Raw genomic sequence first — 14,247 nt, 5'->3', positions numbered from 1 at the left:
ACATCAAAAGCTATGTCTCCCCCGTTCCTTACTCGATCTTGCCCGTCGCGCACCTTCTGCTCAAACTCACAAGTGCATCGCCGTGTCGTTGCGCTCATCCATGAACGTGCAAGATTCTTCCGTTTGGCGCACCACAACCACCTCAAGGGACCTCGCAAAAGGGAATTGGTCGGGTGCAGCGGTTTTTCCAGCTCCAGATTCCACTGCAACGGGGTTGCAACGCTACTGCAATCACCTTCCCACGTGCTGCACACGAGCCGGGCTACGGGCAAAAGCACACCGGTAGCCGACACAGGAGAACACAGCCGCAGCGCGAAACGAAAGTTCCCGTGCGGTCATGCGATGCAACTTTGGGGTATGAACAAATTGTTTTCGATAGCCGGGAGTTTTGTGTAATAACAAAAATTATATAACAACAACGAAATCATTAAGAAGTCTAGACGGTTTGCATGTCTTTTCTTTTGCCGCTGCTCCTACTCGCTTCATCCCGTTGCGAACTCGCACTCGCTTGCCCGCTCTTCGTTCGGCTTGTGGCAGAAGTGCATTCGGGCGAATGCATTGGTTGCATGGCGGCCACAAACGCTTTCCCAAAAGCGCACGTCCGTAGCGCAGGGTCCCGAAACCGGGACGCACAATGGGAAAGGGAAACGGTCGGTAGGAAAACAATGATGGATCGTTCTGCTGTGGGGTTTTAATTGCAAACCGGGATCCCTCGTGTTGCTTTTTGCTTCGTGCGCTGCACTGTGGACGCACAAGACGTGCAGCAAAGTGCATCTTCGGGTGACCTTCGCGTTGTGGCTGTAACCTCCACAACCTTGCGCTTTTATGTGGTTTTTCTTTCGCATTCGCGTCTTTTTCCTGCCTGGTACCGTAAAGCTGGTCAGATTCACCGTTTCCGGACGTTGGTTGATGAGGTACCAAGGTAAGGCGGTGAGGGCGATGCGCTGGTTGGGAAAGCAAGACGTTCCAATGATCTTCACGAAAGCGTTGCCCGAGCAGTGTGTACTTCCCCAAGGAGTAGGTGAATCGAAGTTATCCTTCCTAGCTTATCTCACTCTTGCTTCAGAAGACGTGCAGAGAGACAGATATTACAATGCTGCGAGGCATTTGAGAAGTTTTCTCCCCAGTTCTGTGCTTATGTCCATCTCGGGCATCACGGACATCAGCATCCGAATTCAATTATCCTTCCAAATAAAACAAAACCGTATAACCCACCAGACAAAACGTGAGCGATTACAATGCCCCGCTCTTAGCCCTTCTTCCCATCTCTCCGCTGCTCCCTTCCGTATATTCTCAACCGAGGTGAACTACACCCACTAGCCGGCGGCCAGCCCAGGCTGCAATAAAAAGTAATACAAATTTGCAACGAAATTGCACTCCAGTGTACGAAACGAGGCATAATTTTCGATGGGGCCGGTTCTGGCTCGGGATTTGTTACCTGGTCGCCTGGCTGGTTAAGATGAAGCCGATTAAGATAGCGCTGGCACGATAAGTGACGTGTGGTCGCTTTTCTTCATCGTGTCTCTTTCTACGGTTTAAACATTCCTGCACAGACGCAACTGCGATCGCCGATCGCAACGCTACGAAAGCTCGACCGGCAGCACCAACTTTCAACTTTTTAAGACCCCGCGGGCCCCTTTGGGAACTAGACGTCTTGACGCGCGTGCTTTGAATGGCATGGGACCGTAATTGGTTTCTTTACTGCTGTACAACGGCATCAACAATGCACACCCGACCGAGAACGGCAATCAATCGCAGCGACATTGTGTGAGGAAATGCACACCCATGAGCAATGCACCTATCCAACCGGAACCGATGGTACAAAAAAGGTGCTATGTAACGAATCAAAATGTATCTGAATGCACTGCAATGATCGAGTAATAGAGCGATTTGATTGGAACATTGATGATATCCCAGAACCTTTTAATATTGCAACTATGCCTAGGAAACAATTAGTTCCATAGATTGTTTTGACGATCCTATGTTTACAGTCAAAGAATAAATTGCTTTTTGCCTCGACATAAAATGAGTTTCAGGTCATCGAGATTAATAAGCTCGGATGCTCAATTAATAATACTTGTGATACGTAAAATCTAGTCTTTCTAATAAATTCAGAAAAATAACCACTGAATCATTAGCAACTTGGTATCACCGTTTCATTACATCAAGAAATGTATAAACCTTGACTTGAAATTTGGCCATAAAATGAAATAGTTTTCTAAAAATCAATTTAGATCATATGATGTGCTACCATTTTGCTACATAATAAAATCCACTTTTTTGGAAAATATCAATTCGTTTCTATTCTATCTGTCCTATCTATTTCGAAATTTAATTTCAAAGTGATTCGCAAGGTAAGTTTTACTTTTAAATTTTCCCTGCTTAGAAGCCTTTAACTTGACCGGAAATGCCTCCAAAGTGATATTGTTGCGTTGGTGATATATAAGCTATTTCTAGTTATTAGCTGTAGCTAGTTTTTAAGCCAAATTTTCACCGATCAATTTCATTGTTGTTTTCTTTTTTGTGCGTTTTGTGTGTTATATCGCATTTTGACTGTGAAATTTCTTTTATTTATATTTCTTTGAACTTTGTTGTTTTTACCATGACCCCAAGGATTTTTTTTCAAATTGGACGAAAATTTGGAATCTTTTCATTTGTTTCTGTAACTCTGCCGACGCGTAATTAATTCTGTTCGTAGATTTTTTTATTAACACACTGAACATTTTCCAAATGAGTGCAGGAATGGGAATGGAATGGGTGAATGGAATAGCTTTGAAACAGTTGCAGAAAGCTTTAAACATTCCTTATCCACCACAACACATTGCAGAACATCTTAATATCAATCCTCACCGTTGTAACAACGTTCATACTTGTACACGAAAACGCAGTAACGAACAATTTAATTGATAGTTCTGTTTGCTTAATCTACGGAGTGGCCTTCAATTACTAAATGTTTACCCTATCAACATAGTAAGTTAATACCAAATGGAATAATTGCTCCACTCTGCGGTAAAGCATCATTTCGTACTTGATATTTAAAGTGACTGACACTTCAATTATCTGCCCTTTCGGTGGGATAGTTTTTAAATGTGATAGCCTACAATTTCTAGCACCGCAACTAAGGCCAGTGTTGTAACGTTGTGAAAAATCGCAATTAGCTTAGTTTTCCATCCCCCCAACATGACGAAAAAGGTTAGCGCAAAACCGCGATCGCAAATTTCCAGCATAAATTGAACTCGACTAAAACGAAACTTGTTCTGTACCGGCGCACAACATGCGCTTTAAAACAACATTAAAGTTCCGTTTCGTGCTAAACCTTTTCGTTCCCAATTCGCGCCCATTATCCTTCACGGCGTATCGCCGCATCCGGATCTAGTTCTACCCTACGGTCACCATCATCAGCGAAATGCGCCAACGATAATAACAGTAATTGCAATCGTAGCCGCATATCGCGAGCGTAACATTTCTTCATCGGTCAACATCTTCTATACGGCCGTGCCGATGCAACTATATTGCACTGCCCCGCACGGTGTGCAACATCTTGCGCGCGATGAAAATGAGCTATCCGCAACAAATTGCGATTTTGTTGTTGTTGTTGTTGTTTGCATCTGCAATCAGCTTTGCAAACCTTGGTGGCGGTTTGTGTTTCAACACCTTCCACTGATACTGTGTGGTGCGTGGTGCGATGATTGCCAGCCAGCGTTCCTAATGCAGCGGATGCTGCGATACAGGATGATCCCAAGGATGGCCATCGATTTGCGTGACGATTTGTACCCTTTTTCTTGTTGCTGTTGTTGCTATGTGGACTAAATGTGTGTGAATTAATTGCACTTATTAGGAAACAAATTACCCCGGGCCGCGGGCTGGTGGAGGCCGTAATAATAATGGTCGGGCTCATAAATCCACAATTAGCCCGTGTATCCCTTACGGCAGCGGGCGGGCATTGGCATGGATGCTACAAATTGCATTCTGTACCGATGCACCTTGATCGCAACCTGTTGCGGATCGGATTACGCAGCCGATCGTGGCTCTGGGGAATTAAAAAAATGACCGTGATGTGTCGCGTAAGGACAGGATTCTCGCCGAGATGCACTTGGACTGCATGCGGCTCGTCGATCGTTGTCTCTTCTTTCTGCAACCGGTGTGGTTGTCCCTTGGGGGGATCATCTTGCGATCAATCATTTGCTAATGTTTTTCTTCACGGCTCTCGGGAAGGCGGATTTGTGAGCTGTTTGCGCTTGGTTAAAAGTTACCAGCCTGATATTACTCATGTTCGGGCTGCAGTTCTCCGCTAACGAAACCATCCTCAAACGGGCTGGTTCTGTTGCGGCCCGGCTAAAGCATCGCATGATTGTACAGGCGACAGTTAGGTGCTATTAGATACCAGGCTATAATTTACACCTCATCAAAAGCCCCCTCCCTTTTCATGGACAAAACTTGGCTGAGAACAACGTTCTACCGGCGTGGATTCACCTTTCCCGTTTAATAAACAAGGCCACGGTACATGGTGCAGCATCATTCGATTCGCCACCATGAAAACCGGAGGCTGAACCAACTTATCATTATTATCATTATTTTTATTGCAAATAGACTCATTATCATAAAGATGCACCCATCCCGACGGTTCGATTGAGGCAGATCACTGACGCATACGCTCTGTTGCTTTCCCATTTTAGTTCTTTATTCTCGTTTTTTTTCCTTTTTCGTTTCGTCCATACTGCCAGATGGATGTCGATGGAGGAGCGATTGTTGTATCATTTCCACTCGTGACGCCATTCATTGTGTCGACAGAGGCGGTTCGCGAGATCATGATACCTGCTTGATGATCGATTGCAGTTTTATGTAAAATTGCCAGTGTAATAAAAACGCCTTTGTTCTCATGCCGATACTATCAAACTGCTCCAGTGTGGAAGGAAAGCCTTTGATTTGTTCGGGGTGGGATAGAATTATTGAGAGGCAAACAATGCTAGAGTATAGGAACAGTGCATACGTCTCTTATCGATTGCTTTTTTGCCTGTTTAGTGTTCCTTCATTAGGCATTTTATCAATTTCATAATAATAAAGACCTATTTTCCGGGTCTGACATTTATTATTAGTTTTTGAAGACAATAGACCTAGATAAAAGTCTTTCTTCGTTATTATTGCCACAACATCCATTGTAAGTTGTTGTATTCAGCAACACTCTGCTCTGTTCCTGCTGACATTTCTTTGCCCTATGAAAAACGTTCGCCTTCCTGTGTGCTGTCGTCTAGAAAATGGTGAATGCAAACGATTTTCATCAATTGCATAACCCCAACACTCGATCGAAAGTTCAGACAATAAATCAAATACAATTGTTTTGCCATTGTTTTCGACGTACATTTGATCCAACCCTTCCCGTTCGCGTGTTCCCAGCTCTATACCTTACGCTTTACTGCCGTCAACATCCGAGGACAACGACATTGTCCTCCAATGGTTTGTTTGTATGCGTGTGCTTGCGTTCCACTCTATACGTTCCTGTTCCGAGTTCCGAGTTTAGTTACCCAGCCATTAAATCATCCCGGCGGCTCCTCCAGGGTTCGGATTTTGCAATTCGAATTCAAGACCGAACCCTTCTGAATAATGCATCATCCCTTTGGCCGGCAGCATCCGCATGCGAAATGCGTCCGTCGCGTCGGTTCGCATCGAGACAAAACCATGGCCACAGTCAATGTATTTCGTGTTGGGGTTTGAATCCGTCCGTCCATTGCGGGAACGGGCAATCAAGGATTCTGCTCCGACTTCGATAAGGTTGGGGTTTGGGCTTTTCCGGAACATAAACCGTGAAATTATTGCTATCCGGTCGCCTTTGTAGAAACGGAGGATAATAGACGAGTATAGGTCAAATTGCCCAGTAACAATGCATCCAGCCTGGAGTTGGACCACAGTTTCTGGGGTGTTTGTTTGAATGTCTATGTTTATGGGTACCTCAGGACTGTTCAAAACGGAAACATTTAAATCAAAATCTACCAAGGCCACCTATTGTTGATTAGATACTTTGGAACAAGCCAAGAAGCTGCCTTTACGTTTGTAGTTTTCTCAACAAAAAAAAACTCGATAAGTTCACCGATAGACAGATATATTTGTGTCACACGAACCCGGCCAATGTGTGCAACAGTGGCATGTACAGATTTGCATAATTGATTTCACTCACTCAGTTCACTCACCTGAAGCGCCGTCAGGTTACACTTACACTTTCCACTCCTCCGAGACACCTTACCAAATTGATTTACAGCTGGGTAATTATTCACGCTTCATCCTGCTGCTCCGGGGCGATGAGCCTCGTCGAAAAGCACTCACCCTCAGCAAACCGGGTCAGATGCACCGGATGAACAGATCAAGCCGGGGCCGGAAATTAGTTCGTTTCATACACGAAACGTTCGATTCATTTGTAACTGCCGATGGTCAGTGGGATAGAGTTGTTTGGTGAGTCCGGATCGAAAAGGAATTTTTACATGCCTTACTCGAAGTAGTGAACATAAAACTAAAAGTTTAAAGACTATGTACTGAAAAAATAAAACTGTAGAAGAAATAACTTTCTGGGTTTACAAAGCACAATTAAGGATGTTTACATCATACACAGGTGTGAAGAGCAAAAGGAAGCTTAGGAAATGATCAAATAAGACTACTTTTACTTCCTGCAGCTGAAGGCTCCAAACTAAATTCTCAAGATCTCTTGTGTATAAGTCTCTCCGTATCTCTCCAGTTCGGTCCTCCCTTTGCTTTAGTAGTTCGTGTGGAATCTTTTTGTTCACCAATAATTATTAGTGTTAACCTTTAGTGATTTATTTTAAATTTATTACACCTCAAAACTTCATTAGAAAATAATGAGATGACAATAATTTGTTTTAATGAACTGGTAATAACAAATCATTAACTTTCATCATTAAAACTAGAAGGAGCAATAAAAAATATCTCAATTCAACAAACATCATAACAGGCCTCACTCATTCACCTAGCGCAGGCCTGGCTTGCTGGCTTTACCGTGACATTTTTTTCCCTCCACTTACTGCGCGGAAAATTAGTGTCACTTTCAGTGCTGATAACTACACCGTGTACCCATGCGGCTGACGATCATCAACAGTGACAGCTGGTGGAATAGCTTAGCATAACTTAGGCCTGTACGCCGTGCACCATATCTTGCCGGGCTCTCCAATCGTCAGGCTTGACACTGATTATCATTTCGCCCAAGCTTTGCCCAAGTTGCCAGCCCAGGACGCAATGCCGCCGCTGCGAACCGTTGCCGATGGTGTGGCAAATAAAAGAAGTGATAATTAGTTGGGTGTGTGTATGTTTTTTTTTGCGCTCTTATTTTTATTATTTTTTAGCTTGTTGTTCACACATCAGAAGAACAAGCTCCAGGGGAGCCTGTAAACGCCTTCTATCGGATTGCTTCCAAAACAAAATGAAGCAAAAAAAAGCAGTTGATAGAGAGTATTCAGCTACCTGCACGATACCCGAGCGCGAATGATCGTTAACATAATTATGCTAATTAAGTTTGCACTTTGCAGACAACATGGGGCAGTATTTGCTACTAGTGTAAACATACCGCGTCAATATAGTGTATCAAACGTCTTGATGGAATGCATTTTTGATGTGATAACAACTAATCAGCTGGTACTGGTAATTAGCGGCTATGGGGAATTAATTACATTTTTTTTTGCCATCGCGACTTTACATGTTTTTCACTGTGCGCTGCAAACTTAATTGATACTATTAGAGTCCGTTGGAATAGATGGAAACCCTTGTTTTTTTTTGCTATAAAGCAAATGCACATTTCATCCTCTTTTTTCAACCCGTATGGACAAAGAAACATTTAGCGGACGTGGTTTTTTTTTTGTTCGTGCAGTTACAGTAACGTGCAGCTTGATTGATCTGTTGCGTATCACGCGATTTGGTGACAGGTAGCGCTTTACGCATTGCACTTGACACGAGACAGCTTTATTGACGGTTGCATCGACAGCGACCGTTTGCGTGTGCGCGGGTTCGTCGCCTGTCACTGTTGAGATCGCCAGTGTCAACGGTTTTGCTGGTGCTCGCGAACGGTTTGTCCAGGTGTCGCTCAGACACTTACGCCACATGCGCCGGCCAATGATGTTGGATTCGTTTGCAACGCCCTACACACATTCACACGTCCGTCACGCAGCTGTCCGTCAGTGTCAATGAGCATATCACAATAATAAATAAATAAATAACGTTAAACAGCAACAGTTTTAAAGAGACATCCACCTCCGTACGTGTGTATTGTTTCAAGAATAGCAAAGATGGTAGTTTTATATCTTAAATTTAGTTTCATTGTTAACTGTTTTGCTATAAACAACTAGATGCACATTGCATACGTGAAGCATATTTACTATAATTTTATATTAAAAAATCTTTTATTCATCTCGATGCAATAAAATGCCACAGCAATTTTCCATCGAAAGCGTCTACTAAGAGCAAGTATTGTAAGAAAAAACACAATATTACCCACAGTGAAGGAAAAAATGTCCACCCGTCGTTTGGATGCCATAAAATCCATCCAATAGCTGCCGTTGAAATCGATCTGGGCAAATTGCAAAATCGTTCCGTTTTCAACCTGGCACGTTGTTTTCCGGACGAGAACATTCCATGGACAACAGATTGTTTCACTCGTGGCGATCATTGCACAGTGCTGTGTTTTTTTTACGGAAATAATCTTAAAAAATAACAGAAAACCTTCATTGCTCTACTAAGCCGGAAGTATAAAAAATGGCGTAAAATCGAAAGCCTGTTCCAACGAGTATGATGTGTATTTTTTCTCCTTTTCCTTGTCGGCATACTATCATCAGACGGTGTTCGCGTTCGAAACGTTCGACGATCATAAGAACGTAGCATTCCCCGTGTCAAGTGGCCATCGTCCAGCAGAATGTAAGCGAACGCAAGAGAAAAAATATGTTTCGGAAACAATTCCATTTTCCCTCAAGCTTGTGGGGTATGGCATTTTTTTGTTTGGCTTCCAACAGTTTTGTTCTTATCCCTAGGATAGGTTGGTTTATTTTACTTCCCAGCTGACACATCCCGTTGCGGGAATGGGCAAAGCATAATGTACAGTTGGATGTTAAATAAATGAAGATTCAAGAACCTCGTACACAACAAATGCACCATGTTCAAGACCTTTTTTACCTGCCCCACGATAAATAAACATTCAAGATAAGGATAAGGCAATGACATATTTATTAACTGCGTAAAACTACGAACATTTTCTACCATTTCCAAGCTCCGGCAAGCGGGAGTGCAACATTGTATGCTGATGTTCGCGTGCAGCACACGACAAGCGGAACGGGCAACGTTAAGCTCACTGCGCACAAGTTATTATCCTTTCGATGGACATCTGTCCCGCGGGGGAACCCACATATCCGTGGGACGGTTCCCGACCGCAACCAAACTGTCCGGTCGCCGAGATGAAGGCCCCGCGTTCGACCTCATCCCGCTTCTTCCGATATTTATGAGCACAATTTGACACTACGCTCGTCAGCGGGCGGATTGCGAAATCATGCACATAATTCGCTGTCAAAATCGTACCGGCAACATTGTTGCGTCCATCTCAGCGGCGGGAATGGTCAAATTCCGCCATCCCGCCATGAAAAAGAAAACGTGCAACCTCTCCGGCCGAGGAGTGGTTTTGCGTAGGGTATAGCAGACAGTGTTGTAAATATGTTTCGATTTAACTTTTGGCAATGACAAAACGAGCTATGACAAAACGGTACGCAAAAACGTTTGCCATGCATTCCATCGTGCCGCGGTCGTGGTACTTTTCGCAACGGTGCCAAGAATGTTTAACCACAATTTTATTTACATTTTACGATTCAGGTGCATGTTTTTTTTTTTCTTCTGTGGTGCAGCATACTTTAAGCAGGTCAACTATCCCACGCTGTCGTTAGTAATTATGAATGAAGCAATTGGATAGGGCAATTCTTAATATATGTAAGAGCTGGGTTAAAATACATTGGTGAATTTTTTTCCGAAAACATTTTAATAAAATGGGATACTTCAAACATAATGAGTCAATTGTTATTGATCGGTAGTTATTGATTGGGATTAATTAAAAAATACAGACCGATTTGTTTCACATGGTACGAAAAAAAATCATCTCTTTCGATGTTCTTCCGGTGGTTGTTGGTTTATGCGAATTCATTTTAATCTGTTTTTTGAGTTTTGTTTAATTTAAATGTTTAAAAAATATTTGGTACACAACACATCAATACACTTAGTTGAAGATATTAAAGTGATAAATTTGTGACGGAATTAAAAATTCGAAGTAAATCGAATAATGCAAAACATAAATCGCGACACAATTGTTTAACCCCTAAACATTAAACGTGGTTCAAAGGTTCAAATAATGCAAAAGGCTTATGAGAAAATCTTAAAAATACCCGAAGTATTAAAAAGTTCATTTTAGTTTTGTTTGATACGTATTGCAATATGACATCCCCGAATTTAATTATTCATTTTTGTCAACCATAATGTTTATAACCGTATGAAAAAGTTTAATTACTCTCATTTTAACATTTAAATTTAATTTTTATTCCCGAGCCATAAATAAGGTGCAAACCACTAACGTACGATCGTGATTAGGTATTTTAATTGAATTTCCCTCATAATCCTTTCCGCGGTTTTTGGCCGATCGCACCAACCAGCTGTGGCATATTAATCTTTCGGGTTGAAATACAACCTTACAGTGTACACCGTTACGCAGGTGATAAAATGTGATATAAAATATAATTTTGTCAAAATCCTACACTACACGGTGCGCAACGGCAAACGGTGGTGCAAACGGTCGGCTGCAGCATTTTGTGTAGCGGCAGAAAGAAGATCAAGAATGGGAAAAATACATCACAAAGGGAGGAAAAAAATTATATACATACATAAAACGCCATTAAAACCCATTTTAATGACCACACTACGTCTTAGGTAAAAATAAAATTCAGTCGTAAAAATATTGACAGCAATGGCAAAATAGCAAGTAGCTGTTGCTGCGTTCCGGACGACCGAAATATCCGACTCGCGGCGGCTGGGTATCGAGGATCGAAACGCGAAGATCTAAGACCGGCGGATATGCGCACAAGCGAACGCACACAACCAATTCCGGCATTGTATCTGGCCACGCCGGTTGCACCTTTATCTCCTTCACCCTGCCAAACTCCTTCTCCCCCCCCAAACTCTTTCCTGTTTTTTTTTTTACTCGTCTCACCCAGTTCCGAACCGTTACCGGATGGTCAAAAAAGGGCCCGGGCACTGGAAATTATGTCTACAATCTACAGTCCGAGCATAAATTAAATGATCGTGCCGTAAAATGCAGCCCGTCGGGCTGCAATCCGCAACTTGGCTGTGCCGGAATGTGCCGGTATGGGGTGGTGGAAGGTGGCGCGGTATCCTCCAATCGCAGGATGCGCCATAAACTTTCAACCACCAACCAAATTGCCTTTTAATTGGGATCTCGCCCGTTCCGTACCTACCCCTTTTGCACCTAGCGCCATTCTGGTGTCGATCTTCGATGCAATATTTCCCTCCCCGGTGTGTGTGTGTGTGCGTTGCTTGTGCCGTTCCGGATGCTTCAACATACTGCAACAACCAAACACAGACGGAAACTGCACGATGAAACTGCGAAACAAAAAATAAGAACCTTTTTACTAAAATGTCTCTTATGTCTGCTTTTCTTTGCTCTTTCTCTCTATCTCTTTTTTACCAAAAATAATAAAAAAAACAACCACACAACGGCAACAGAAGCCGCCACATGCGAGACGATCAAGTGCAAGGATCGGCAGCACTGTCTAACGGATCTGAAAACGCATAAACCGCGGTGTGTCAGCTGCAGCTACAAATGTCCCCGGATGAAACGCCAGCAGGTAAGTGTCACCTCACGGTTTCGTGTGCTTCTTTCTACTTTCGTTTATTTTATCTTCCTTGCTTTTCTGTTGCTTGCTGCATCTGCTTCTTCTTGGTTCCACTGTTTTGTCGATGAAATGCAAACCGTGATTGATGCATTCTGTCTGCACCGAACGGTTCGATGGCGGGCCCGAAGTTCCGCGTCTGTATCGTTCGGCGATAAAAAGGGGAGCTCTCGACCGGGTGGAGCATAAGCAAAATACAATCATTCAGGTTCTTTCCCCGCGTTACCACTGCTCCCCCAGCACCCATAATCAGAACTCCTAAGTCGATTGTAAACAAAAATGCAAATTTCATCTGCCCCGGTCCAACCCACTGCCAACGCGACCGGCACAGGTTAATCCTTTCCCAGCGTGTAACAGCAGAACGGGAATCGTGGCTCGATTGCCTAATGCATTCGCGGCCTGTGATTCGGTTACCGATCGATCGATCGATCGCTGCCGAAACGGAACCATTATTCCCACACCGTGCACTCCCGCGGCACGCTCGAATCGATTTGTCGATTGCTTTTCAATGAGCGTCCATTATGCTTTCAATCGAATTTGGCGTTTCACTGCGGCAGAACGTCTTTTGCTGCGTTTGCTTTTCCCTTGCCATTACTTCCACGACTCCGATTGCCCGCGCGCCAGCAATGTGCGCATGCAAAGTGCGCACAATCGAAGCAGGCGCTTCAAAGCGTTAGGCTAAGATCCTTGTCAATGGAATTGGGCGTGATCATAATTCATGGCTCCTCCTGGGGATCGCTTGTTTTTTTCTCTCTCTCTCTACTATGACCTAAACCAATGCGTGCATATTTGCATGCCACCGAAAAGGGAAGCGTACGGGTACTTGGTTGGTTCGTTTCCATCACACAATCGAAGAGTATTTCCTTCCAGGGGCATCCACATGCCAACGTCGCTGGTGCGATGAAAGATCCCCAGGTATAAAAAAAAAGTTACTTTCCGCAGAAATGTTGCGCAGATTTTTTTATTGGTTTTTCTCCTTCCTTTTCTTCACTCCCCATAACGAAATATCCCCTGTCGTCCTCCTCATCATTCCACCATAAGGGGGTTATGCTTGCAGCATGTCATTTATTTCGGCCTAAACGCCGATTCGGTTGTGTGGAGAGGCGCACAGTAAAAGAAAAAAAAACACTAGCAAATATTCACACAGACGACAAAGTCAGCAGACAACAGAGCAATAGAGAGAGAGATATACACTGCAGTGTATTTATGGGTCCAAAATATGCGCAAAAACCGAATGTAGACACCTGCTGCGTCGGTTGGCGATTGATTGCATCGCAGATGCATCACGATCCGTCGCTGGTTGCACGCTGATAGACGGCGACATTGATGGAAATATTGGAAAGTGTGTGTCGATGGTGTTTTTTTTTTTGTTCACCTCCTCTTTTTTGGAGGTCGAGATTTATGTATTTTGGGAACGATTTCATTTTGCTTTGGGAAAATCTTACGGCATTGGTGAACAGATTTAAAGTGCTGCAGTATATTATTATTCATACACAGGGCAGATCTTTTAAGTTCCTAAAACAAGCAGCTCGAACATGAATGTTATTATTATGTGTCCTAAATGTTTACCTTAAGATGAGCTCTTACAACAACACAATCGTTAATTGTAGTGGCCATACATGAGCTGAGAGACCCGTAAGATAGAGAGTAAATTTTCCATTCTGCTTTTCATTCTACCAGGGTTACGGAAAAGCGTACCGTGATGCCAAAAACTATCCATTCAACGATCACATCAAACTGTGCGGTACCAACAATCGAACATATCACTCCTGGTGCCACATGCAGAAGGATTCCTGCACGACGGGATTTTACATCGACGTCCAACACAGTGGCTCGTGCGCTTTTCGCAGGTAGGTGATACACTCTTGGTGAAAAGTGGATGGACGCTCAAATTTAAACATGTCTGTTCTTTGCATTTCACAGATAAAAACCCACCAAAACGATCAGAATTCGTGCAGAATTGATACATGCCAGAACTGTCGAAAACAAAGGTTACAGTACGATAACTGTGCACTGCTGTTCATGGTTGTAGAATACTGAAAAGTGTTACAATAAAACAGAGCGACAAGGATGAGAGGGGCAGCGCGAGATGGAAAAATTTTAGACAAGATGTAAAGGTATACTTATCAAAGGTACATATTTAACTGTAAATTCAAAAACAATCGCAGTAGCAACAAGCACACATTACCGAACTTTTTTTTATTAATTTAATTTATGAATCTATCCGTCTCTTATCGTTAAGTTATTTATTTGCAAACCACAACCGAACAGTAGCGTAAGTGCATCTTAACAGTAAAGCACTACAATTAGTTGGTTG

General features: G+C 43.2%; 1 protein-coding gene across 1 annotated transcript in view; it reads left to right on the top strand.

Moving 5' to 3' along the window:
* The window catches only part of LOC128713587 (uncharacterized), a 52,611-nt gene extending 38,827 nt beyond the window's left edge, over window positions 1-13,784 (top strand). The window contains exons 6-7 of the mRNA XM_053808447.1: window positions 11,764-11,885; window positions 13,611-13,784. Coding sequence (XP_053664422.1) covers window positions 11,764-11,885; window positions 13,611-13,784 — 296 coding nt within the window. The remainder of the gene's footprint in view (window positions 1-11,763; window positions 11,886-13,610) is intronic.
* The last annotated feature ends 463 nt before the right edge of the window (window positions 13,785-14,247 follow it).

This window comes from Anopheles marshallii, chromosome 3, assembly GCF_943734725.1.
Source record: "Anopheles marshallii chromosome 3, idAnoMarsDA_429_01, whole genome shotgun sequence".
Classification (NCBI taxonomy): domain Eukaryota; kingdom Metazoa; phylum Arthropoda; class Insecta; order Diptera; family Culicidae; genus Anopheles; species Anopheles marshallii.
This window is presented reverse-complemented; position numbering and strand designations above follow the sequence as displayed.